Genomic DNA, 24298 nt, shown 5'->3' with positions numbered 1-24298 from the left:
GAGCTTTTTCCGTTTCGCTGCTGGTGGCGCTATTCGCGAAGTTCGGTTTTGGAACCGCTTCGGATTTCGGCGCTGGGAGAAGGGATAACCTCTCTTCCCCCTCTCCCGCGTGTGCCGGTTTGTTTTGGATTGTAGTATTGCGTCGGGACCAGTTATGGGGATTGGGTAAGCGGGAGCTGAGGACGGAATTTCCGGACGTACATATATTTATGCAATAGTCGATCGTCAAACACTAGCGCACCCAACGTGAGCCGATCCGGGGTTGCGCCGTTATGCGCGCCAAAGCCTACACGCAAACGAGGTTCAACTTTAGTTCGGTTTGAGTGAGCGTTAAAGCGGGAGAAAGATGTGTTAAAGATGTGATAAGAATTTGCTGCTGCAGTCATTTGATTAAAGTTGGCTGAGTATTTTTTTTATAAAAACATAAAGTAGCAGAAAGTGGGACAAGATGCACCGGGATGGCAATTTATACGAAGAGACAAAACTAATTTATTATGAAATTATGTAAACTTTTCCTATTGTATTTTACGGTATAGCAGATGTTTATATGGTATCGCAATTGTTCTTCGTATCGTCAAGAAATCAAAAACCAGTACGAAATTTATTGGAAAATCAGAAGAATTAGATTCGTAGCTTTGGTGGAGCCTAAAACTAAAACGTCTTCACTCGGAGACAATAGGCACCGGCTTGTGTGGAGCAGAATGCACCGGTATAAATGTGATGTAAAACATTTACTTTTCATAAAATTTGATTCGTTTTCAATGCGTTTTCAATTTTCTATGAAAATCTTTGGGGGTTTAAAATGTTGAGTAAACATGAATAGAGATAGAAATTGACTTGATATTCGATTCAATTTTTAATGCTTAGTCAAACGATTTTCGGTTGCATTGCACGATGGAAATGGCACATGCCGAAGGTGGCCACTAAAACATACGCCAGCGCGCGCGGCGTGCTCGTGAGTAGGTTGAAAGGTTTTGCTACTTCGTACCTACCGTTTGCACGACGGTACGAGTGAAAGTGGAAACAATACGAGCTCGACTCGGAGTACTCACTCCCGACCCAGACCGGGAAGTGTACGGCAGCATCTCGACGCCGTCGGTGATAATCTTCGGCATGGTACCCGATGTAATCCGGCAGGAAGGTACGTGGAGCCTCTAATCATACCTCAGCGTACCTCACTCGCTTCTCGATCGAAGACGCTGTTTCGCGCGATCGATGTAACCGAACCGGAAGCAAAAAGACACTTGCTTCTGAGGGGGGACGCAAAAAAGTGTGAGTATTAGTTACCAGTGCCATAATCATAGAACCAACAATGCGGAGAGCGATAAACACTAGAATTAGATGTGACGGTAATTGTTTTGGGTCAGGTTGTCCCAGTCTCAGTTTTGTATGAAATAGATTTATGATCCCAGAAACTTTACCGATCCGCTCGTGTTCGCGGTTGGAGCTATAAAAAATCTCCATCTACTTTTTCCGCCGATTGGATCTGGAAGAAATGCTCTTGCTTTCCTTCAAATACTTTCTTTCGGCCGTTGGAACGCGGAGGGTTCCGAGCTGCGGTTCGTTGCGCTTTCGATTTCCTTACATCCGCTCGCCAGCGATTCCCATTACCTTCGATCCGATTACGATCCATAATGTAGCTAGGAGTAATGTTCGTCGCCGAAAAACACTCCACAACCCCGCGCTACATATGAATATGAATCGACTCCCGACCGGGCCGCTTGGTGGTCCCCTCGTCTACGCGGTGCGTAACGCGTCGGCAGAGGGCAATAAGTGATGAAAATTGTAAAAATGTTGATACAAAGCACGGTCTCGGTAATGGTTCCGTGGAGACGGTTAAGATGTTTTCCTAAAGAGGTGAAACCCGCGTATGATACGGTTCGTTGTTTTTGAGATGGCAAACGGGGCGGGGGAGCAATTCGTATGCGAATGTGCAAAAATCCTATTTCTCAGCGTTACCGCCTATTTGGCCTGGTGAAATTGAACTTGAAAATAAAGAGTTTAGTGAGCGTTTTCTTTTCAATATGTATACCAGATTGTTTCTTTACCGGTTAGGGATTAGTATTTACTTACTTGAGGGTGAAAATTGATTAATCTTGTTTTCACCTTCGACTATAAGTTTTGCTTGGTTTATTGATGTTGACTCTCGAAGCAGCGTATACTGTATCAAAGCGACTTGATCAATTTTCCCATCAAGTACGTAGCTATGCGACGGGTATTATTTTCACATCATCGTTAATGGTTTCCATGGAAATATTGGGTACACTATTATTGGCTACTTTAACTTTTTGTTCAGAAAATGATGTTAGAGACAATTTACAAATCTTTTTCAAATAAGTTTCAAGTGTACTTTGTTAAAAATCGCTGAGGTCAAACACGTGTTCCCATATGATTATTTGCAATTTGCTCCACGTGTTAATTTGGCAATAGCTACAAGAAAAAAACAACTATGTGTATGCGGGTTTTTTTGCAGTGTCTACATTTATTGAACATGATTTAAGATTGCAGAAGCATTCATCCATTACGTGTCGTGTATAATTATGCTGCACTGGAACAACAGTGTAATAAGTTTATCTGCGTAAGATTCACACGTAATAGTTCAGTAACTCGTTCATTTTTGCTCGTTCGACAGGTTATGATTTTTTTGTTGCTAATTTTCTTTTCAAACGTGTATGCAATTTAGAACAGTATATATCAGCGATAGCATTTGTCTTTTTCTCCCATGCCGAAGGGCTTTCAATTGCGAAAGTAAACCATTGTTTCTCGTTTTCGTGTTACCCTGAACCAAAGTTGTTAATCAACGCGATTTAAAGTATCTGGAGATTTGTTTGTAGCAAGCAAATTTATCATTGTATAGGATCATCGATAGGATACTTTCCGGCATTTGAAATATAAAATAAAAACTGTTAAATGAAAGGGAAATGCTGAAATATTATGCATTACGTTGTGTACTGGAAAGCGAAGATTAACTGATACTTTTAGGAAGCACACAATATACAAGTAATTTCCTAGTTATTCATTTGCGACTGTGCGTTGTTGAACGTACCAGTTGTCGGTTTGTTGCGAAATGTTCTTTTTTAGTTCAATATTTTGTAAATATTCTTGCCAAGCTTTAAAGAGTAATCGCGTTTTAAGGTATTTTATATGCTTTTCCTGTGTATATATTATACGCACAATTCAATGAATATCCGCTACCGCAACAAACATGCTAACAACAATGTAAATTTTCCAATGTATAACCATGACACATTTCACAATTTTCACGCTCGATTATGTATATTTTCCGTTTTCCTCAGTCTTTGACCGGGACCGGCTTCGTTACCTTGCATTTTATTGATTCCTGCTGTAGTTCGGTCGATTCGTTTTCACCATCGTGCTGCGTTTGTTTTAAGGAAGGATTCGTTTCAACAGGATTTGCCTTGCATTTGAACTTATAGTATAGTCTTTCCTTTGCCTCGCACCGGGATCACTTTTTATCCTCTCAGATGACTTAAAACCGATGTACCTTAGGTTACTTGCAAACAAATGGAAGCGTTTATAAGTTTTTTTTTTTTGTTTAGTTTAAGGTGTTCGTGCTGCATGAGATATTGTGGTTTTTTAGTTTGCATTTTTGAAATTGTATTCATCATCATTATATAAACACAACGGTTAATAGTTTCTTTTGAGCTTTTATGTGGTTGGTTTTATCAGTTGTGAGGATGATGTTTTAGGTATATATATATAGTCACGAACTCTGCCACATCACTCGAGGATACACTAGAATCTTTATAAGTCAGTTACTTAGCGCTACTAAATAGTTACCTTGTCACTTGAAATATATGTTTTCTTAGTCATTTGCTCAATCTTATACTTTTCCACGCTAATTATTGTCATAACACCTACAGTAATTTATCCATCGGGGATACACTGCACATACGCACATTTTTCATTTTATACTCGTACGTCCTCCAACCCGCCAACCGGAGCTACTCAGCAGCTTTCCGTATTGAGCATGCAGCCATTGTTGGGCAGCAGGACGTAGTAACGACGTTCACGGTTAGTCTCTGGAAGATTCGCATTCCTGTATGATTGGATGACGTTTCACGTGTACTCACTGTTACGAAGCCAAAAAGGAAAAAAAAGTTTGGGTTGTTGCTTCATTTTAACCGTCGATCGAGGTGCAAACCTGTAATTGACTTCAAAGGCCGCAAAGATGTTAATGACTAATTGTTTGTTTCACATTTGGGCCTAACCAAATATAAAACAAAAAGAAAAATCCCGTGCCTTTTTTAGGAGTGAAACGATGGCGATATTGGTGGGCACTAGTTTCAAAAGTTTACACCCGTCGTGTGTACAGTTTGAGGTAAGATTGCCATAATTTATTACTTTTCGTGCTGGGTGATGAGATGATGCTGAACCTAAACCGTGTATGAAAAGCGGGGTTTTTTTTATCAAAGAATAAAACAGAAACAAAAAAAAACTTTCAGAAATAATATATTTCCTTCTTTAGTTGTTTGTTCTTCCGTTGCTTTACTTTTTGCCAAAGTAACAAACATTAATCCAAAGATGAGAAGAAAAAAATAACAAGAAACTATAACATATACGCTGCGCTACTCGTATGTATTATTTTAGTGCATTAGGGAATCAATAACACAGATGGTACAGGGCACTTTCTTTAATGTAGCTGCCTGCTTAAACACTTTCCGTTAATTCTCCACTTAAAATCTATCTCTACGAAATCGTAAGTTTAAAAAAAATCGAAGCACTAACGCAAGTTGGAGATGGGGAACCGCCGGGGCGATTAAAACATACCAAAAACAGATGGTGCATATGTGTAGCCATACGGGAGCGGGAAGCATGTAATGTTTTAATGTAGGAAAGATAAAATAAATTATAACGCTCATTCCGCTTCTTTCTATCTATCGTGTCCATAACACATAATAATAGTATAGCTCCTAATAGACCCGCATCGCTGCCGTAAAAGAAAAAAACAAACTAAATTAGACTATCAAGCGTCACCATTAAATAGTAGTTGGTTTGACATTGGATAGGTGTTAATTTAGCATACACGTGATAAAGGTTCCTAGTGTGTATTATGTATGGGATTTTGTTTCGTTTTTTGTATATATATAGTTTCCTTAAAATGCACTCCATTTGTACCCGAGCGACAGTGACTGATTGACTGACTGCTGGACGATTGAAGATCTCTGACCGGTGGTGAAATCCATATCTTGAAACCCTCTACACAACACGGTTCTTCACTACTACGGAAGCTACTATATATGTTGTGTCTTGCAACCGGAATGGAAATACCAGAAGGCGAGCCATCACGGACAACTCCGCCGCCTTCACACAAGCATGATTTAATAAACCAACTCCAAACGATCGTCGTCACTGTCACACGGTACAAACACTCGAGAGTATCGCGACACTCCGATGATCCTCACTATAACAACTAGTGTTTTGTTTTTAGTGTGTTCAACTAAACCGATTACACAGCGTAACAAGAGATGCGCCTCCCACCCCACTTCGGTAGATAGATTTAACAACGGGCGATATTGTGCGCGATATCAATTATCTCAGAACGGGTCTTTGCCTTTGAGGCGTTTGATGTGTGGTCTCTTTTCCCTTTTGTCTTGCCATAAGCGAGACACTTGCTTCCCAGATTCGAAATAGCAAAACTTGACGGGGAGAAGTAGTTTACAATCGTCCCCGTAGTAATGGCCTTAGGCACATTAAATAAAATCGTAACCATATTTTAATCGTAATAAATATTTCCATCTCTGCCCATTCTCCATCCAATGCCCATCCCTCCCCCCAATGTCCCATAAACATAAACGGGTGAGAGAACGAGGAGGAGGAGGAGGAGGAGGAGGAGGAGGATGAAGGAGATACTGCATCTATTTCAATCTCCCACAATCCACGGCTAGTGGGTGATGCGCTGTGTGACCGCATGACCAGCAGTCCTCTGCCATGTTTTGTTCGCCAGTAGGTCGACGTTGCGTTGTTTGTTTGTTTGTTTATGCGTTAACGGCGATTGGCGATCGGGTTGTATCGATCACTCCACCCGGACCGGGCAGGGCGCTCGTTTTGCCCATCAGATACGTGTCGATCTGACGCGCGGCCTGACGTCCCTCGGAGATGGCCCACACCACCAGCGACTGGCCGCGGCGACAATCGCCGGCCGCAAACACTTTCGGGTTGGCCGTGCCGTACGTTCCGACACTCGTCTTGATATTACCTCTTCCGTCAAGTTCCAGATCTGCGAATAAGGGGAAAAAAGGGGATTCGATGGATTAACAAACAAAGGCCCCGCTTCGTCCATAGCTTACGCGCCCACTTACTCATCTCGGTTGGTGCCTGTTTCTCCGGCCCAAGGAATCCCATCGCTAGCAGGATTAGGTCAGCCGGATAGTATTTCTCCGATCCAGCCACCTCCTTCATGCTCCACTGGCCGGTGGGTGTCTTGGTCCACTCAACCTGCACCGTGTTAACGCCCTTGATCTGTCCATTGCCGTCGCTCACGAACTCCTTGGTCGTGGTAGAATACTGGCGTGGATCTTTGCCCCACTTTACGCGAACTTCCTCGTGGCCGTAATCAACACTATATGCAAAGGACAGAAGAAAAGAAAACAATAAAATCAGCATTCGCCAATGTCGATTGCGTGGGGAGGGGGATGTACTCACCGGAAAATGCGAGGCCACTGTGGCCACGGATTGTCCTGCGCGCGCTTCTCCGATGGCACCGGGAGGATTTCGAACGTGGTGATAGACTTCGCACCTTGACGTAGGGACGTTGCAATACAATCGCAACCCGTATCACCACCACCGATCACAATCACATCCTTGCCTTCGGCCGAGATCCACTCTGGGCGGGTGCCGAGTAGCTTCTTCTGGCTCGCCTCGAGGAACTCCATCGCAAAGTGAATGCCCTTCAGGTCGCGGTTCGGTAGGTTCAGATCGCGCGGCCAGGTTGCGCCGGTCGTGAACAGAACCGCATCGTACTCCTGCTCCAGCTGCGAGCCCATCACGTCCTTGCCGATATGTACGCCGCACCGGAACTCGATGCCCTCTTCCACCATCAGATCGAGCCGACGCTGGACGACCTGCTTGGAGAGCTTCATCGTCGGAATGCCGTACTGCAGCAGACCTCCGGGACGATCGTTGCGTTCGAACACCGTCACGTGGTGGCCGGCCTTGTTGAGCTGCTGGGCAGCGGCCAATCCGGCCGGACCCGAGCCAACGATAGCGACCCGTTTGCCGGTGCGCACCTGCGGTACCTCGGGCTTAATCCAGCCCTGCTCGAACGCATGGTCGATGATCGCACACTCGATGTTCTTGATCGTGACGGCGGGCTCGGAAATACCTAGCACGCAAGCGCCCTCGCACGGTGCAGGACAGACACGGCCGGTAAACTCGGGGAAATTGTTCGTCTGCAGCAGCTGATTGATCGCTTCGCGCCAGTTGCCATTGAACACGAGGTCGTTCCACTTCGGGATGATGTTGCCGAGCGGACAGCCGTGCGAGTTCGACTGGCAGAACGGAACGCCACACTCCATGCAGCGGGCCGCTTGCATCTTCAGATTGTTACGTACGTGCGGGAAGTTGAACACTTCGTTCCAGTCCTTCTGCCGATCGGCCGCATTGCGGTACACCGTTGCCTCGCGCTTGTACTTGATGAAGCCGCGCGTCTTGTCCAACGCCTGATCGAACTTCTTCTTTGCCAGCTGCCCATCCTGAATAGACTCCTCGATGTCCTTCACCTGTGGTTCCTTCGGATGACCGTTGGTCGCCGGGGTCGGGGCCTTCACTAGCTGGTTCTGCTGCTCCTTTAGTGTCTTCAATGCCTTCTGGTATTCGTAGGGGAATACCTTCACGAATTGCTGACACGGTTCCGGCCACTTCGACAGCAGCTCCTTGGCAACTTCCGAACCCGTCTCGTTAACAAACTCCTCCAGCAGTGTCTTCACCGTGGCGCGATCCTCATCGAGCTCCAGCCCCAGCAATTCCACCATGCCCGGGTTCACCTTCGAGCGGAACGTACCATCCACGTCCAGTACGTACGCTATTCCACCCGACATGCCAGCGGCAAAGTTGCGCCCGGTAAGACCCAGAATGACGACCATACCACCCGTCATGTACTCGCAGCCATGGTCACCAACGCCTTCCACCACAGCGGTCACGCCCGAGTTGCGCACGCAGAAACGCTCGGCAGCGATACCACGGAAGTACGCACGACCGGAAGTGGCACCGTATAGGCAGACATTACCCACGATCACGTTCAGATGCGACTCGAAAGTGGTTCCCTCTGGTGGGCGAATGACGATAGTGCCTCCCGAAAGGCTCTTTCCCACGTAATCGTTCGCATCGCCATCCAGCGTCATCTTGATGCCCTTCACCAGGAACGCACCGAAACTTTGCCCGGCCGAGCCGGTCAGATTGATGTTGATCGTGCGATCTTCCGGCAGTCCGGCGTCCCCATATCGGCGGGCAATTTCGTAGCTGAGCGTGCTCGAGAAAGCACGCTCCTCGTTGTTTATCTTCATGTCCAACGTCAGATGCGGTTCCGCAGCCGTACCCTCGATCACGGACAGGGCACGCCGTACCAGCTCATTGTCGGAACGCTTCTCCAGGGCAAAGTCTTGCTTCAACGAACCACCGACAATGTTCGTTCCGGGGCGCAAATCAAGGGCACTCTTCAGCAGCATCTCGAGGTCCAGCTGGGACGCCTTGTACGAAACGGTTTCGCGCACCTTCAGCAGATCGGTGCGACCGATCAGCTCCTGGAAACGGCGCAGCCCGAGGCTGGCCATAATTTCGCGAATCTCCTCCGCCAGCATGAAGAAGTAGTTGATCACGTGTTCCGGTTTGCCAGCGAATTTGGCCCGCAGGACGGGATCCTGCGTAGCGATACCAACTGGGCACGTGTTCAGATGACACTTGCGCATCATCGTGCAGCCCATAACGATCAGGGGCGCGGTACTGAACCCGAATTCGTCCGCACCGAGCAGTGCCGCAACGACAACATCGAAACCCGTGCGCAGCTGTCCATCGGCCTGTACAATCACTCTATGGAAGGAAGGGAGAAAAACAATTAATGGTTTTATTTTTAAAGTGTCCGGGCTTAAGCCACCTTGCGAAAACGTACCTTGAACGAAGATCATTCAACACAAGCACCTGATGCGTTTCGGCAATTCCCAGTTCCCACGGCAAACCGGCCGATTTGATGCCGGTCCAGCTACTAGCGCCAGTTCCACCATCGTGTCCGGAGATGACGATATGTTCCGCTTTGCCCTTTGCCACACCGGATGCTACCACGCCGACGCCAACTTCCGACACCAGCTTCACGCTGATGCGCGCCTTAGGATTGGCGCACTTCAGATCGTAAATCAGCTCGGCCAGATCCTCGATCGAGTAGATGTCATGATGGGGCGGTGGAGAGATCAACCCAACGCCCGGCACCGAATGACGCGTATCGGCAATGTCCTGCGATACCTTGTACCCGGGCAGCTCACCGCCCTCACCAGGCTTCGCACCTTGTGCCATCTTGATCTGCAGATCGTCGGCGTTCGCGATGTACGCGGCTGTCACACCGAACCGGCCGGACGCAACCTGCTTGATCGCCGAACGACGGTTATGCTGTGGATCCTGGTTCATGTACCGATCCGCGTTCTCACCGCCCTCGCCCGTGTTGCTCTTGCCTCCGATGCGGTTCATCGAAATGGCCAGCGTTTGATGGGCCTCGAGCGAAATACTGCCAAAGCTCATCGCGCCCGTAGCGAAACGCTTCACGATCTCGCTGGCCGGTTCCACCTCCGACAGATCGATCTTCGTCCGACCGGCACTTGCTAGCTCCAGCTGACCACGCAGCGTGCACAGCTGCACGCTACGCATGGTTGTATCGCGGAACGTCGCGTACGCGTTCTTGCTCTCGTTGACGGCCGCTTCCTGCAGGGCCGCGATGGCCCCCGGTTCGTTGATATGCCCCTCGCCTCCGGCACGCCAGTGGAACTGGCCCGGATTGCGTAGGATCTTGGCATCCGCGTGGCGCGTACCGTACACCAGTTCGTGCCGCTCGAGACCCTCGCGGGCCATCACCTCCAAGCTGACGCCACCGATACGTGACTGCGTGCCGCGGAAGCACAGATCAATCAGGTCCACGCCCATGCCGACGGCTTCGAAAATCTGCGCCCCCTTATAGGACTGCAGCGTCGAGATGCCCATCTTGGCCATCACCTTCAGGATGCCCGTCTCGATGGCGGTCGCATACGCCCGGTAGATGGCATCGTCCGTCAGCGCCGGATCGAGCACGCATTCGTCCCGCAGCGCACCGGCCATTTCAAAGACCAGATACGGGCAGATCGCGTCCGCACCGTAGCCAAGCAGTACGCACACGTGATGCACCTCCCGGGCCTCCGCCGTTTCGACGAGCAAACCCACCTTCATGCGCTGGCGCGTCTCGATCAGATGATGATGCACGGCACCGAGGGCCAGCAGGGCCGAGATCGGCGCCCGCTCGGCACTGGCGGCACGATCCGACAGCATCAGCAGCTGGTAGCCGTTCTGGGCCGCGGCGTGCGCCTCAGTACAGACGCGCCGCAGCCCGTTCTTGTAGCCCGGTGGACCCTCGTTCGCTGGGAATGTAATATCGAGAACCTTAGTTTTCCAGCCCCGATGTTGATTTCTTTTCAGAATTTCAGCATCCGGAATGCTAAGAATCGGATTATCCAACCAGATGCGATGTACCTGCGAGGGCGAGGCCACCAGTAGGTTTGCCTCCGGCCCGACCGGACACTGCAGCGACATGATGATCTTTTCACTGTAATCAAGTGGGGGGAAATTGGGTGTAAAACTCATTACGTGCACGATGGCGCATGGTACAAGACAGAAGGCATGCGGCTTACCGGAATGGATCGATCGGTGGGTTGGTAACTTGAGCAAACAGTTGCTTGAAGTACTCGTATGGGAGCGGCTGGAACGCGGACAGGCAGGCAAGCGGCGCGTCATTACCCATCGAACCGAGCGCTTCCTTCTTGTTCTTGATCATTGGCAGCAGCAGCATGTGGATCGTTTCGGTCGTGTAGCTGTACAACTGCAACCGCGGATCCAGGATGCCCTTCTGCTCCTCTAGCTTTCCTCCGTTGGTTACAGCCAGCTCCAATGTACCGTTCATCTTTTCGGCTGCCTCACGGCGAATGTCATCCATGGTGATCTACGAGACAATCAACATGAAAAATAATAAGTACTCATGCCATAGAACACCTTCCCATCGTGTGTTGTGGGAAGACAGTGTCATAGCGAAATTATAACAGCAAAACATTCACACTGAACACGGCAGGATATTAGGAACCTAGAAAACGGGACGGACTGGCAATTAATCATAAACGATATGTGTACTAATAAACAAAGCACAAAGTGTGGAGGACAGAAAAAAAGAACAATGAACAATCTCGTCGACTTGTTTGTTAAACAAATACCATCCTTTAAAACCATGCAACTAAATTAATTGTTTTGGAGTTCTCCTACTTCAACAACAAAAGAGGTTATTTCGGATCCCTGAACATTAGCAGCAATATCAAACAATTTCTTTAGTTTTACTGGATTTAAATTCTTGAAGTTATTTAAATATTTCTCATATAATTATTCTAATTGTAGTCTCTGTAGAATAAACAAAATAAATTTCTCGACTTCGTATCGTATACTGGCCAAATGTATCCTCAAGATATCAATTATAAACAACATACAACAGGAAACAATATAAGAAACCAATCGCGAACTGTTAGAGACAAAGGCACTGAGTGTGTACTATCCGGAAAGCGTAATAAACAATGTAAGACGGCCGCGAAACCAAATGTACGTAGGATTTCGCGTGAAGCGTGAAGCAAAATTAGCGTTTCATCAAGCGATCGACACACATTTTTTACCTAATCCAGTCCACTTACCATCTGTTGTAATGTCATGAAGTTTACGGTTGAAACGTGACGGTGTTTATTTTTTGTTGTGTTGTGTGGTGTATATTTTACGAGAGAAGAAATTTTGAATAAAAAAAAAACAAACCAAATACAATTTTCAATGCGTGATTGGATGATCCGTAGACGGGGAGAACATTATAAAAATATTGTATGTTTGCCAAAAACATAAATGAATGTTTTGTATGTTTGTTTGGTATCGAAAAAAAAGCAATCGAAAGTGTAAATATGTTAAACAAAGGTGTAACACAAGATATCAGACAAGATAATTACGAACAAGAGTAAAATGATACAAACAAAAAAAAGACAAGCACAAGATAAAAACAAATCACCAATGGGCCAATGGGTGTGTTTGGTAGGTAGGTTGGATAAAGATGACGTATACAATTTTCGTTTTGCAACAGATGTGTGGATGACGACCAACAATTTCATGCCGACGAAGAGGTGAGAGGAGAGAAAAAGAGAGAAGAAAAGTACAATTGCATAGATTAGTACTGGTTGGTATACACCAATTATGTTAGTACAATAAGTGCACCAATTCACCACAATGCGACATGGGATGGATTGACAAAATGCGTGAATGATGGTGGTTGGTGGTACGGTACTCTAGTGACTGAATACGCTTTTCCACTAAAAAGCTCCCTTTCTGATGTCGACGGAGATGCAACCCTTTTAATTCCTACGTCTTCGTCCGCTGCCTTGCCCGGGTGGGGGGTATTTTCCATTGTGCATTGCTAGAAAAGAACAGACCAAATTTAATTTAACGCCACGATCCTTACCTGCTCCTTGAGCCATTCTCCATGTGGACGGGACTTGGCAATCTCCGATTTCAGCTCGATGTCCTGAATGAGCGCCTTCTTTTCCGTGTCCACCAGCAGCATGCGGCCCGGCTTCAGTCGACTCTGTTGTGTTTGTCCGCCGAAGGGTCATCATAAATAACACCACGATTCGTTCCGTGCACCGTTACGAGAGCAGATTTTGCCACACGGCAGCCATCGGGGTGGGAAAGTTTGTTCGACGAAACGACGGATCATATTCGATCGATTCGAAGGAATTTGTGTGAGTTATTTTTTTTTGTTTTTTTTCGAACAAATTTCACCAGCCAACGATGTGTTTGCGCGCATAGAATTCGTGCGGTGGGTGGGAATTTCATAGTGATAGTTAGAGAAAGAGATAGAGAGAGAGAGAGCAGACGAGCGCGCGTTTGCGATGCGTTTGTGGTTTTTTGGTTTGTCAGGAGAAAGAATAGGGAAACATTGGTTTGATTAGAAAAATCATTGACTGTTTTAGTTTTGGACGCGGGATTGCGTCGGGATAACAGAAACGGAAGCGGTTATTTTAGTTGTTGTTGCCTTGTTGGCGTATGATGATGATACACTGATTGAAATGCCTTTCTTGTTTTTTTTTGGTCCTTCAACCAAGCGATAGGATTCGCACGATCTGTACTCGCAACTCTGGCACAAACGCTAATGTGTGTGATCGTGATTTTAGTAGCACGATCGTGTGTGTCCTTTCGATTTTTTTGCTTTTGTATCCCACTATTTTATGAGTATGCGGTTTTGTGTGTGATTGCGATTACGCGCACTATTAGAGACGAGGAAGAGATGAAGGCGAGAGGACGAGCGATTACCTCCCCTCATTTTGGACTGGCGAAACTTGAATAATAATAAGAAGAAAAAGAAACATACAAGACGAGAAATGAAAATGCCTTACGAGCTACGGGTGGAGAAGCATTACCGCTCACGTGTCCCGGGGGCATTCCGCTCTCGCATACACCACACCACACTACATCCGCGGGTTGAACGGACACCACGCATCGCGTAGGAGGAGGAGATGGTACTGAGGCGTATACACACGCCAAGCACGCGCCCACACTCTGCCGTCCAAACCCTTGGCTGGCCAGTAGTAATCCAAATCTGCGGAACTGGATCCCATTCGAAGGATGGATCCCCGGCAGTGGATGGATCACGGGGGGTTTTCTTGTGTTATCCCACTCCCTTGATTGAATTGCTTGTTTGCGTATTCTTTTTTGCTTCCTTTTGTGCAAGGCCAATTTTCACTTTCAGACTTCTTGCGCGGGGAGGGTAAGGTAAGCCGTCGCCGTAGTAAGGACTGTGCGTTCTTCGTGACGACGATGTCGACGATCGATCGATTTCTGCGGCGGTCACACAGAACAGAAAGTCCAATCGATCAGCCATTAGTCGGTATGAGACGAGATCGCGCGCGTGGTTGCGTGTGTGGTGGTGGTGGTGGTGGTTGCGTTAATGATGGCGTAGTAATTGGATTTGGTTTTTTATGGGCATGGTTTTTTAAACGAATCTACAAAAAGAAAAATCGCATAAGTACACAATGGGTCTACCTTCAGCGTAACGTCTTTGGGATCTACGTCGTAAACGCCGACTTCCGAGGCCATGATGAGCAGATTGTCCTTGGTCACGTAGAAGCGCGATGGGCGCAAACCGTTCCGATCCAGGATGGCGCCAATGTAGCGCCCGTCGGTGAACGAGATCAGTGCCGGGCCGTCCCACGGTTCCATGACGCACGCGGACCAGTGGTAGAAGTCGCGCTTCTCCTGCGACATGGTGCGATCGTTTTGCCACGCTTCCGGCACCATCGTCATGACGGCCTGAGATGTTGGGGGGAAAAGATCGAGTATTGATTAGCAACGAATTGCCACCATCGGGAGCTATCCCTCGTATCACTCACCTCCGGCAGGGAACGATTTCCGACGTGGGTCAGAAACTCGAGCACACAGTCGCACGAACCCGAATCGGACAGGTTCGGCTCGACGACCGGGTACAGCTTCTTCAGCTCATCACCAAACTGCTCGCTCTTCATGACACCCTCGCGGGCCTTCATCAGGTTCACGTTGCCTCTCAGCGTGTTAATCTCACCGTTGTGGGCCAGCACGCGCAGCGGATGCGCCCGCTCCCACGATGGGAATGTGTTCGTACTGAAGCGCGTGTGCACCAGCGCCAGATAGGTGAGGAAGTCGGGGTTCTTCAGGTCCACGTAGTACTCCCATATCTGGTCGGAAGTGAACAGTCCCTTGTAGACGATCGTCTTCGGGGACAGCGAGCAGATGTAGAAGCGACGTCCCGGGCGGGTCAACTCGTGAGTGGCACGCTTACGGAGGATGAATACCTACGAGGAAGCAAGCGACAAAGGAACCGTTTGTTATCGATCGGAATAATTGAGCCGTGGAAATCCACTGTGCTTACCTGCCGCTTGAACGTTTCTTCGTCGACCTCGGAGGTGACAAACACTTGACGAGACATGGGCTCGCTCTTGCGGGCCACCGCACCGACCGCCTCCTGATTGGTGGGGACGTCGCGCCAGTAAATCACCTGGATGCCCAAGCTTTCGGCGAGCGAATTGAACTCCTTCTCCGCTTCCTCATGCGTCGTCTTGTCCAGGTAGAAGATGCCCGTTGCATAGCGGCCAAGGGCGGGCAGTTCAACGCCATGAGAAGCTCTGAAACGATCGGGAGAAAAGATAACTCGATTAGTACACCATTACACCCACGGACCTTGGGTAGTTTGTAAATTTAAGCTCTTCGTCGTCAAAAGAAACATATGCTCACTTCATGTGGTATCTCCCATGACATTCCTTCAAATATTGCCTTTTCCCATTCATTAAAATTGAACAACTGTGCAAGGACAATCAGAAAACAAACGATTCTCTCTCTTTCTCTGGACGAAACAGCCCTGCCAAGCATGAAACATTATACACAGGGCGTCATATAAGCGAACCTGTTGTTTGTGGATGTTTTCTGTTTATAAATGCACCAGATAAGTGACTGGCACAATGCATCGTCATTGACGCAATTGGTCACACACAGTGCCTTGGTAAGCACAAAACCGGGGATACTGGCGTTGGGAAACTGTAACACAGCATCCACAGTCATCCACCAAGAGGCAAGTTCAATAATTTTAGAAAAATACAAAACTCATATTCATCTGCAATCGTTGTGCTTCAAGACAAAATTACTATTTTGAGTGAAAATTATAAGAAAATATGCAAAAAGAAAGTGAGCTTGAAATAAGAAACAAAATTTCCCCGGAACCACATACTTATCAGCGTGAGTTTTACATTTGATGGAAATTTTTTGGTAAACTTTTGTAAAACACAAACAAAAATGAATAGAAGAAGCCTGACAAATATTTTCATGACTCAGTTAATATCTGAAACGAAAGAATCCCTCTCTTTAGTCATTCACTGATATCGTGTACGCAACATTAAATTACGTCTCCTTACGACTTATTCCATTTCTCCCGGATTTGTAGGGGTTATGAATCAACCTCGGGTTGATGATCTCCAGTAACTTTCCCATGCCGGATACGTTATCGCCCCGAAAACCACAATTCATTTCTTCTCCACTTTTCGGCAAGCTACTTTATCAGATAACCAGCTGCAATCGGTTCCGTTCGCTCGTTCGTCTCGAAAATTACCGGTTCGGTGCGGTTGTGGCATTTCATTCAAGCTGCGTGCCTCTGCTGTCGCCTTATCATAATTGCTTCTTTCTGGTTTTCTTCACGGAGGTCACATAGAAAAGCCTTGCGCCCTGGGGGGAGGAGAGAACACGCACACGGCACGTGGGAGCCAAGAGATTTGCCCGGAATCGGCAAGACGTTTGAAAAAAAAAGGTGTTGAAGAAATTGAGTTCACTGGACCACAATTTTCATGATAGTAGAAGTGATTCATATACCAAAATTCCTACCCCCTTAATCATGAATAATGGACACGGTCGGACAGAACCATTTAATTTTGTTTTTAGTCGTCTGGCACCAATCCGGTTCTAAATTTGATCACCGTTGCCAGCAGACCAATCACTCCAATTCGTGATCGTCTTTTTATCGAGCTGCGATAATCATCGACCGAAACGAGCCGCATGTTTCCCATAGGAAAATACCTGAACCCGCTTTCCTTCGTTATCGGTCGGCGAATCTGGTCGACTTTGGGGTGACCTTGTGCATTGGCTAGGTCGCGTCCATATCGCATATTGCACCACATTCCTACATTCGCGCCAGTTCGCGAACAAAAACAAAAAAAAAAAGGGCACAGATAATCATCTTATGTCGAGATGCAGACAAACATCATATAATATGTGGCGCGGTATTTCGTTTTCAAGTTTAGGCCGCAGATGCTAATTTAAAGTGTACCCAAGACGTGTGGTTCAGCAATTAGCACTTTTCTCCTGCGCCACTGTCTAACGAGTGGGGGATCTGGAAGTTAAGTGACGCACATGGGGGTAAGCTGTTGATGCCGCCAATTTGCAAGCTATGGTGCAATAACGAACATTATGAAACCAATGCTGGTCCAACGGAGGGAAAAACAAAAGACATGCTTGGTTTCCGAACGACAATCATCTATGTTCTTAGCATAAAGGAATTTGTAATAATTTTAAATTTCTTCTTCAAGGCCAATACAGCAATATTCCACAGTGCGCAATATAATTCTCAGCTTTTTTTTTTTTTTTTGACGGACCTGCTTGCGTAAGTGGATTGATGTTGGGAAAAACAAGCATGCAAATTGCCAAATAAACAAAGTCCGCGTCTTCTCACCCTTTTGGCCAAATTGATGACGTTATTAGATTTTTGGTCGTCATACAAAATGTGTAATATTTCTTTGTTTTCAAAGATGGAACGAAAAAAAAGTACGTACACCCACCCGAATGTTTTGCTGAGTGAATGGTACCAACATGTCAGCCCAACATTCCGTCACATGACTGACGACCCATGGACGACACACCACAACACCACCGGTCGACGATGGAAGAACGATGGACATGTTTCGAAAATTGTGAAAGTAAACAAATTATAAAGTGCCACGGTGGTAAACAACATACAAAAAAAAATGTCGCTAAGCGAGGCAATGGGTTAGGCAATTTCAAAGCGAAACGACACACTGCTCGCGGAAAAGATAATGAAGCTGCGCTTTACCACTCTGCAAAACATTCGATGGAAAGAAAAGGCGAAAATCAACAGAGTTCTACTGTAAAACCTAATTGCTTTCACCCGCGTCACAAAGATGCCGCTCCCGATCTACGATAAGAAAGCAACACAGCAAGATGGGGCCCCCAAAACTGTCGTCTTAAGGAGAGACGGCTTACGGCAGTGGAGCGGCGGCGAGAAATGGCGTCGTGACATCGTCGAGAAGGCAAGTAATGCTCGCACAAAGATCACGCGCCACCGGCGTGATTCTGATTGCCGGCATTCTGGGCGAACTCGTGCATCGGAATCTACGAATCCGCACGAGAATGTGAATTTGAGGAACACGCGGCGAAACAGACAGAAACCCTCCTCCACCGTTGACATCCTCTCTACGGCCAGGCCTATCCTTTCAACGTTCTGTGGACAGTTTTTTTTTTTATTAAATTAATATACCCTTGTACAAACTCTCTGGTGGGTCTACCACCAGCGATATTATGATGCGTTCGATGTAGTGGCGTTGTAATGGCGATTTTTCCAAGGAAAACGAGGAGTAGGAGCGAGGGTGCCACACCACCACCAGGGGGACACGATAGTGGTTGTTGAGATAAAAATAGCCCACCCAACCAACGCGTGCACAATCAGCTCGCGCAGTTGGATATCAGCGCGTTTACTACATGCCGTAGTAAACAATTCCACCCATGAGCGAATAGAGAAACATTTTCTATCATATGCGACAGACAGTAAATAACTAAAGAAGTAAATAACAATCAAAAGCACAAACAAAAGTTTTAGAAGAGAAAAATATTTCCTTTTTAGCGTTACTATATTGTGGAGAGGAATGTAATAAATTTAGAAAATATAAAAGCGAACAAAAATGATTGCTAAAAAAACATTCATTAACACCCGAACCTCAGTAAATAAGCAAACAGTACACACAAAAAAAAACCATCGCACGAGCGCACGAGATTAGGTATTATTTTCGTGAAAAACATCACTCGCAAAACTGGCCTCCTCCCCCTTCTCTCCAACCCACCTATCGGCTAATGGCAATAAACAAATCGAACACGCTACCAGCATTTGAACGGGGGACGAAAGGGAAAAATAAGTATGTTGTGAAAAATAAAAGTGAAATCACCGGCCAGTACCAAGGGCTTTGTGGACCCGTCACAAGTCCGGGGTGGGAGGAGCGCGAACCGGCCGTGACGCGAAGAGGAGGCGCACGAAAATATTGTGTCTGTGGCGGGTGGCCGGGATGGCCTGCGCCCACCTTGTTGAACGTGATCAACGTGTGCTTGCGAAAAACGTGTGTGCCTGTTTCGTGTTCGGTGTGATTTAAGATTTTCATTTCAGTTTTGCTCCTGCCAGGGGCGCTAACGTCCCGCGAATTGGCACCGTGTGAGTTTGTGCGGGGTGTTTTTCGTTGCTTTCCTCGCACGGACAGCACGGGAGCCAATCGTGCACGAGCCGGGCCGTCTTGTCACATCCAAGTCAGATAAATCATTAAAAATAGCTTCCTGCCAAAACTGCGACTACCAGTAGCTAACGGTACATTTCCGCAATTTCCCTGCCATATGGAGAGGACAGAGAAAAAAAACACAAATGGCAGCTATAAAAATTCATCAAGTGTTTGGCAACCTCAAAAGAACTCTGCCGAAATGTGAATTGCGCCCTTCTATCTGCGACGAAAAGGGCAATTAAAAACACTTAAATTTAATTAGTACTATAATTTATGTGGCAAGATGAGCTCCTCTTCGTAAACAAGCGATATAAATACTGGCATTCATTTTGCTTCCATCATGTTAACGTCTGGTTGCGATTGTAAACAAATACCGTAAATCGAACACATCCCCGTCGCCACAAATTTGGAATCGAAAATTGATGGCCAAGCTTATCACCGTCGACGTAGCTACTAGGTATAATTTCAATCTCTGTACGGTCCATTTATTTTACTCACACATCCCTCGATAACCTTGATTGTTGGGTTAACTGCAGCAGGAATAATGGTTTTATTGGAAAAATAAAAATGCATTTGCATCTTTGAGTCATCTTTTTGATAAGCCACCAAGTAAAACATGATTTAGCACGTTCTGTTCTTTGTGGTTTTTGTTTTCCTTTTGCTGCTGTGACGATTGTTTTTATAGTTGAGCTTGAATATTGTTTGTCACACATTTCAAGTGATGCAATATTGGCGCAAACGCTATAATTCCTAATCTGAGGCGCATCCTTCGTTGCGCTCGGACCGCCGATTCCTCCGCGTCTTTGAATGACGTTGTGTTGTGCTCTTATGTGGCAAGCAGGCAAATAAGAAACACATAAGTCCCGCCGAAACGTAATTTGCTGCTCCGCTTATCGATCAATCATCGCCGTCTCTCATGATGTCCCGTTCAGTTTAGAAGCGGGCGCCTCCATACACGACCGCCAAAGGACGTAGGCTGCATGCCATCTGTCATTATAGGGGCCTTATCAGTGGCTTGGAACGGGCGGCTGCCAAACAAACGTCGATCGAAGTCGATCGATAGTTGCATTCGGGTTCGGTAAATGCATCAGCGCTTTTCGACTTTGTCACTAGACATATTTGTTTTGTAATCGTCATAGAATCACACTGCTTTCCACTATTTATAATATGGCTAGACAAAAACAAACCAGTTGTTTTTCGCGCACATTTATTTTTCCCGTATCTCTCGAAAACGTTCCACACGAGAAAAACAAATTAATCAAACGGGACATAGACATTCTTCTGGGCACGTGTTAATCAGATGGACTTTCAGTTTTCCTGGTTCTGTGTAGCTGTGCACCGAGAAACCGTGATAGATTTAAAAAATATATTTTTAACCTTTGAAACCGTCGCGAGATGTTTGCGTGGCTGTTTTTTGTGATTTGGTTTTTTTTTCACTTCATTTTATATGGTACAACAAAATGCGATCCTTGAACTCAGTTCTCCTCCGCGCTTGTGCCGATGTTTGAAAATGCCAAGCGAGCTTGTTTTTCTTCCATTCGCTCTGTCGTAACACTACGGAACAAAGCAAGTATGTACTAGAGAATTATATAAAGAAAAAGAACCACAAAATAAATTTGCCAACGAAGCGTGTGTGATGCTCAAGGCAAAACGGGGAGAAAAAAAACTTTGTGGAATTAGGCCAGGTCAAAAATAACCAATCATCTAAAGGCACAATTCGTGAATTTGTTAGTGCATGTGTGTTTTTACTTTAAAAAAATGTATTTATCAAAAATAAACATAAAAATTGGATAGCTTCTTCCAAATGCAAATTTCATTTTAGCATGTCCTAGAGTAACTCACATCGGCGTTTTGCTCCAACGTGACCTTCAACGGGAGGCAAACAGAAATACTATTAGCCGTATCCATCAATGTCAAAAGAAAATCCTCAGTTGTTGGACCAGCTTAGGCAAGGTTTCGCAAACGGGCGACAGCGACACAACAATGTAGGAAAATACGCTAAATTATCCACCCCTCCTCTATCCCTGACGTGTTGTTGCAAACCGGGATTGAATGGAGGCGCCTTGTCAGTTTCGCAGTCGAATGCCAAACTCGACCGCCTAAACCTTGGATGCAGCAGCGCGCGTGTGGTGTCACATTAGAGTTTAATCGACCCAACTGATATCGAATAACAAACCACCCTACCATCTAATGAATGGGAAAGAAATGCTAGCAAGTCAAACAAGTAGACGATCAGCCTAGCGCACGAGCGAGCGAAGGACAGAGGGCGATTAGGCAGGAGCGAGAAAGAAACTGTGTCAGACTCAGTCCCCGTAGATAGAAGGTGTCTGATAGTATCGAAAAGGCGATTACGTGCCGGAGTTGGTGGATAAAATTAATTGCACCACCGTCTGGAGGGGATTTACCACACATTATCACTAATGTCGTTGGAAGGCTAGCTGGCTTCTTCGAAGCAACATGGGCGGCAATTACTAGTACAATTTGCCGAACGAAAACTATTCACTTTTTAGCACATTCATCTGATCCTTTATCCAATTCTGTCGACCCTCTTAAGGGTGTCTGTGATAACAAGGAAAACTCATTTCAGAATCGTGATTAAATTACTTTAAAAAAACAGATCATTGCATCGAACAAAAGGCTGAATCAAAAATTAGTTATTTGAAATACATAAAAACAATAGAGATAAAACTCGCACGTAGTGAGTGACCTATAATAGGCAGACATCAAATAGTAACAAATACTGCACTTAAATCCACATTCCACTGTGGGTATTTTTTATTTTTTTTTTTTCCAAGGGTGCATCCCCGTTTTCGCGTGATAAGAACGTGCCCCGTAAGACGACAAAAAAACCGGTCGATCGTTGATAACCGCGACAGGCAGCATCCTTCTTTCTTTTTCCCACACGCAATAGACGCCAGTAGCGGCAAGGGGGGAACAACAACAGTTGCAAAACTGCATCGGATAGACAAGACGCGGGACAAAAAAAAACAAGTTGTACTCCGCAAAACCGAGGCAAACCAACATTCAGGGCCAAGAGCAGCGATTCAATTAAAGCAACCCAATAATGAATTAATTATACCCGCAACAAGGACGACGATTGAACTGACTGGCGGTGAAGTCGCCGGAAACTAGTTTCTTCAAGTGCGCTATACCGAAAGAAGTCACAAAACGAGTAGAAAAAAAAACAACAACAACCCCCGGACCAGCGATATAAATAACTAATAAACATTCCGTTGAAGGGAGAATAAATAAAAGATCACACTTGAGGAATCCCGCTCCACACGTGAGCTAACGACGCGGGCAGCCTGGAAGCGCCGTGATTGCGCAAGAGGCATCATATAAATTCCGCTACAAATGAACTACGCATACGACTGGCCCGGGCCGGTCGTGCGACTAGTGACTCGGGTTCCCTATTGCGCCGCAACTGCGACCGGCTACCGATAAGGGCATGTGGGGAGGAGGATGCACTTGAAGCTCCCAAACGGAGGTAGAGAAACCGCGTGTGTTGGGGTCACCAACATACATCGTTCCACCACTCTCCGGTCGATTGGAGGAGAGCCACTTGTAGCGAGTGAGAATGTGGCGCCACAGCCTTACTTACAGCTCCTTGGCGTACAGCTGATGGGGAATCGAGGTGCAAACGCCAGCACCATCGCCGGTGTCATTATCACAGGCGCATGCACCACGGTGGTTCATGCGTATGGCAAGGGTTTGAGCATCGCGTAGGATCTGTGTGGCGGAAGGAAAGATAACGGATACATATTAAGTTTGATTGATGCGAGCGAAAGAGCTTGGTTTAAACGGGGGACTTACCTTATGGTTCGGTTTTCCTTCAATCGACACGATAAAGCCAACGCCGCATGCTTCATGCTCGTTCTGTGGATCGTACAGACCCTGGGCCACCGGTGTTTCCCAAGCCATCTGCGACGCCTTCGACGACTCGTTTGCTTCACCGGAAGCATCGGCTACGTTGCTAATCACATCGTACGAGCATTCATTGTTGGGTGGGGCCATTCTAACCAGAACACGGACTTTGGTTACAGTGGCCTACAGCAAACAACCGATAGAAAACTCCGAGACGATGTTCACTAAACAACAGAATTAAGATGTATCCGATTTGTCACTTCAATTCACTTTCTTTGCCAGAAACCTTCTGTTGTGGTAGGATATCTAACACAAATTATGGGATAAGTTTATGTCGATATACACTGCTCTAAATATTATGCTTTACACAATGCTTCACACACACACACTCTCGATGATGATAGTTTATCACCTAGGGACTTGGTAGCGAACCAAAATTTCACTGCTGAGAAATGGCGCTCACTTTTTTACGCTCAATTAGGCAAAAGAACTTCTACGAAATTTCACAACGGTTGGCACGTGGAAGACTGAAGAACAACTGCTGCTCAGCACGTGGATCAAGTGCTGGAAGTGGTATAGAAAACAGATTGGACAATGAAATTAGTGACATATGTAAAAAACGAGATTTTAATTGCACCAAAAAGACAAAGACAGTTTCATTATTCGCCCATTTGTCAATCAAAAAACTCAATTAATGTCTCATTAGCGAACCTAAATGTCCGTCTTCGAAGTGTTAGATTGCTACTGAACCGGAATCGGTGCTTCGCGGAAGACATCTTTACAACCGGGAGAAGGTTATCATCAGCATCGACGTAATTATTCCCTGTTTTCACAGGTCAACAGTTACGGGCAAGTTACCACCGAGCGATGCAAGCACATGCCGATAAGAAATTGATAGTTTGCGCTGGTGCAATCGTTCCGACTTTACCGACACATCAACTCAAGTGTTAGAAATCTCCGCAGGACGAACGATCGTGGTGGCCGCGGGGACGATGTGGAGGGCAGATCCGCTGCTATGCTGCGACTTCTGGCGGATGTTTGTGAAACTATTTAGCACCTTTCTGGTCGATCAGTTCTGCGCCGACTATTTGCTTTGA

The 24298-nt window shown here is 46.4% G+C and overlaps 1 protein-coding gene across 1 annotated transcript; it reads right to left on the bottom strand.

Moving 5' to 3' along the window:
• Nucleotides 1-5999: 5999 nt before the first annotated feature.
• On the bottom strand, nt 6000-23351 carry LOC131282547 (uncharacterized). The gene is made up of 11 exons (XM_058312044.1): nt 23151-23351; nt 22939-23066; nt 15170-15422; nt 14655-15092; nt 14308-14574; nt 12728-12850; nt 10884-11191; nt 9128-10798; nt 6667-9048; nt 6324-6583; nt 6000-6241 (listed from the first exon to the last, which is right to left on the bottom strand). Exons 1-11 carry the CDS (start codon nt 23349-23351, stop codon nt 6000-6002), a joined length of 6273 nt encoding a protein of 2090 aa, XP_058168027.1.
• Between the last annotated feature and the right edge of the window lie 947 nt (nt 23352-24298).

The sequence above is a fragment of the Anopheles ziemanni genome, chromosome 2, assembly GCF_943734765.1.
Source record: "Anopheles ziemanni chromosome 2, idAnoZiCoDA_A2_x.2, whole genome shotgun sequence".
Taxonomy (NCBI): Eukaryota; Metazoa; Arthropoda; class Insecta; order Diptera; family Culicidae; genus Anopheles; species Anopheles ziemanni.
Note: the sequence above shows the minus strand (reverse complement) of the source record. Positions and strands in the feature narration are given on the sequence as shown.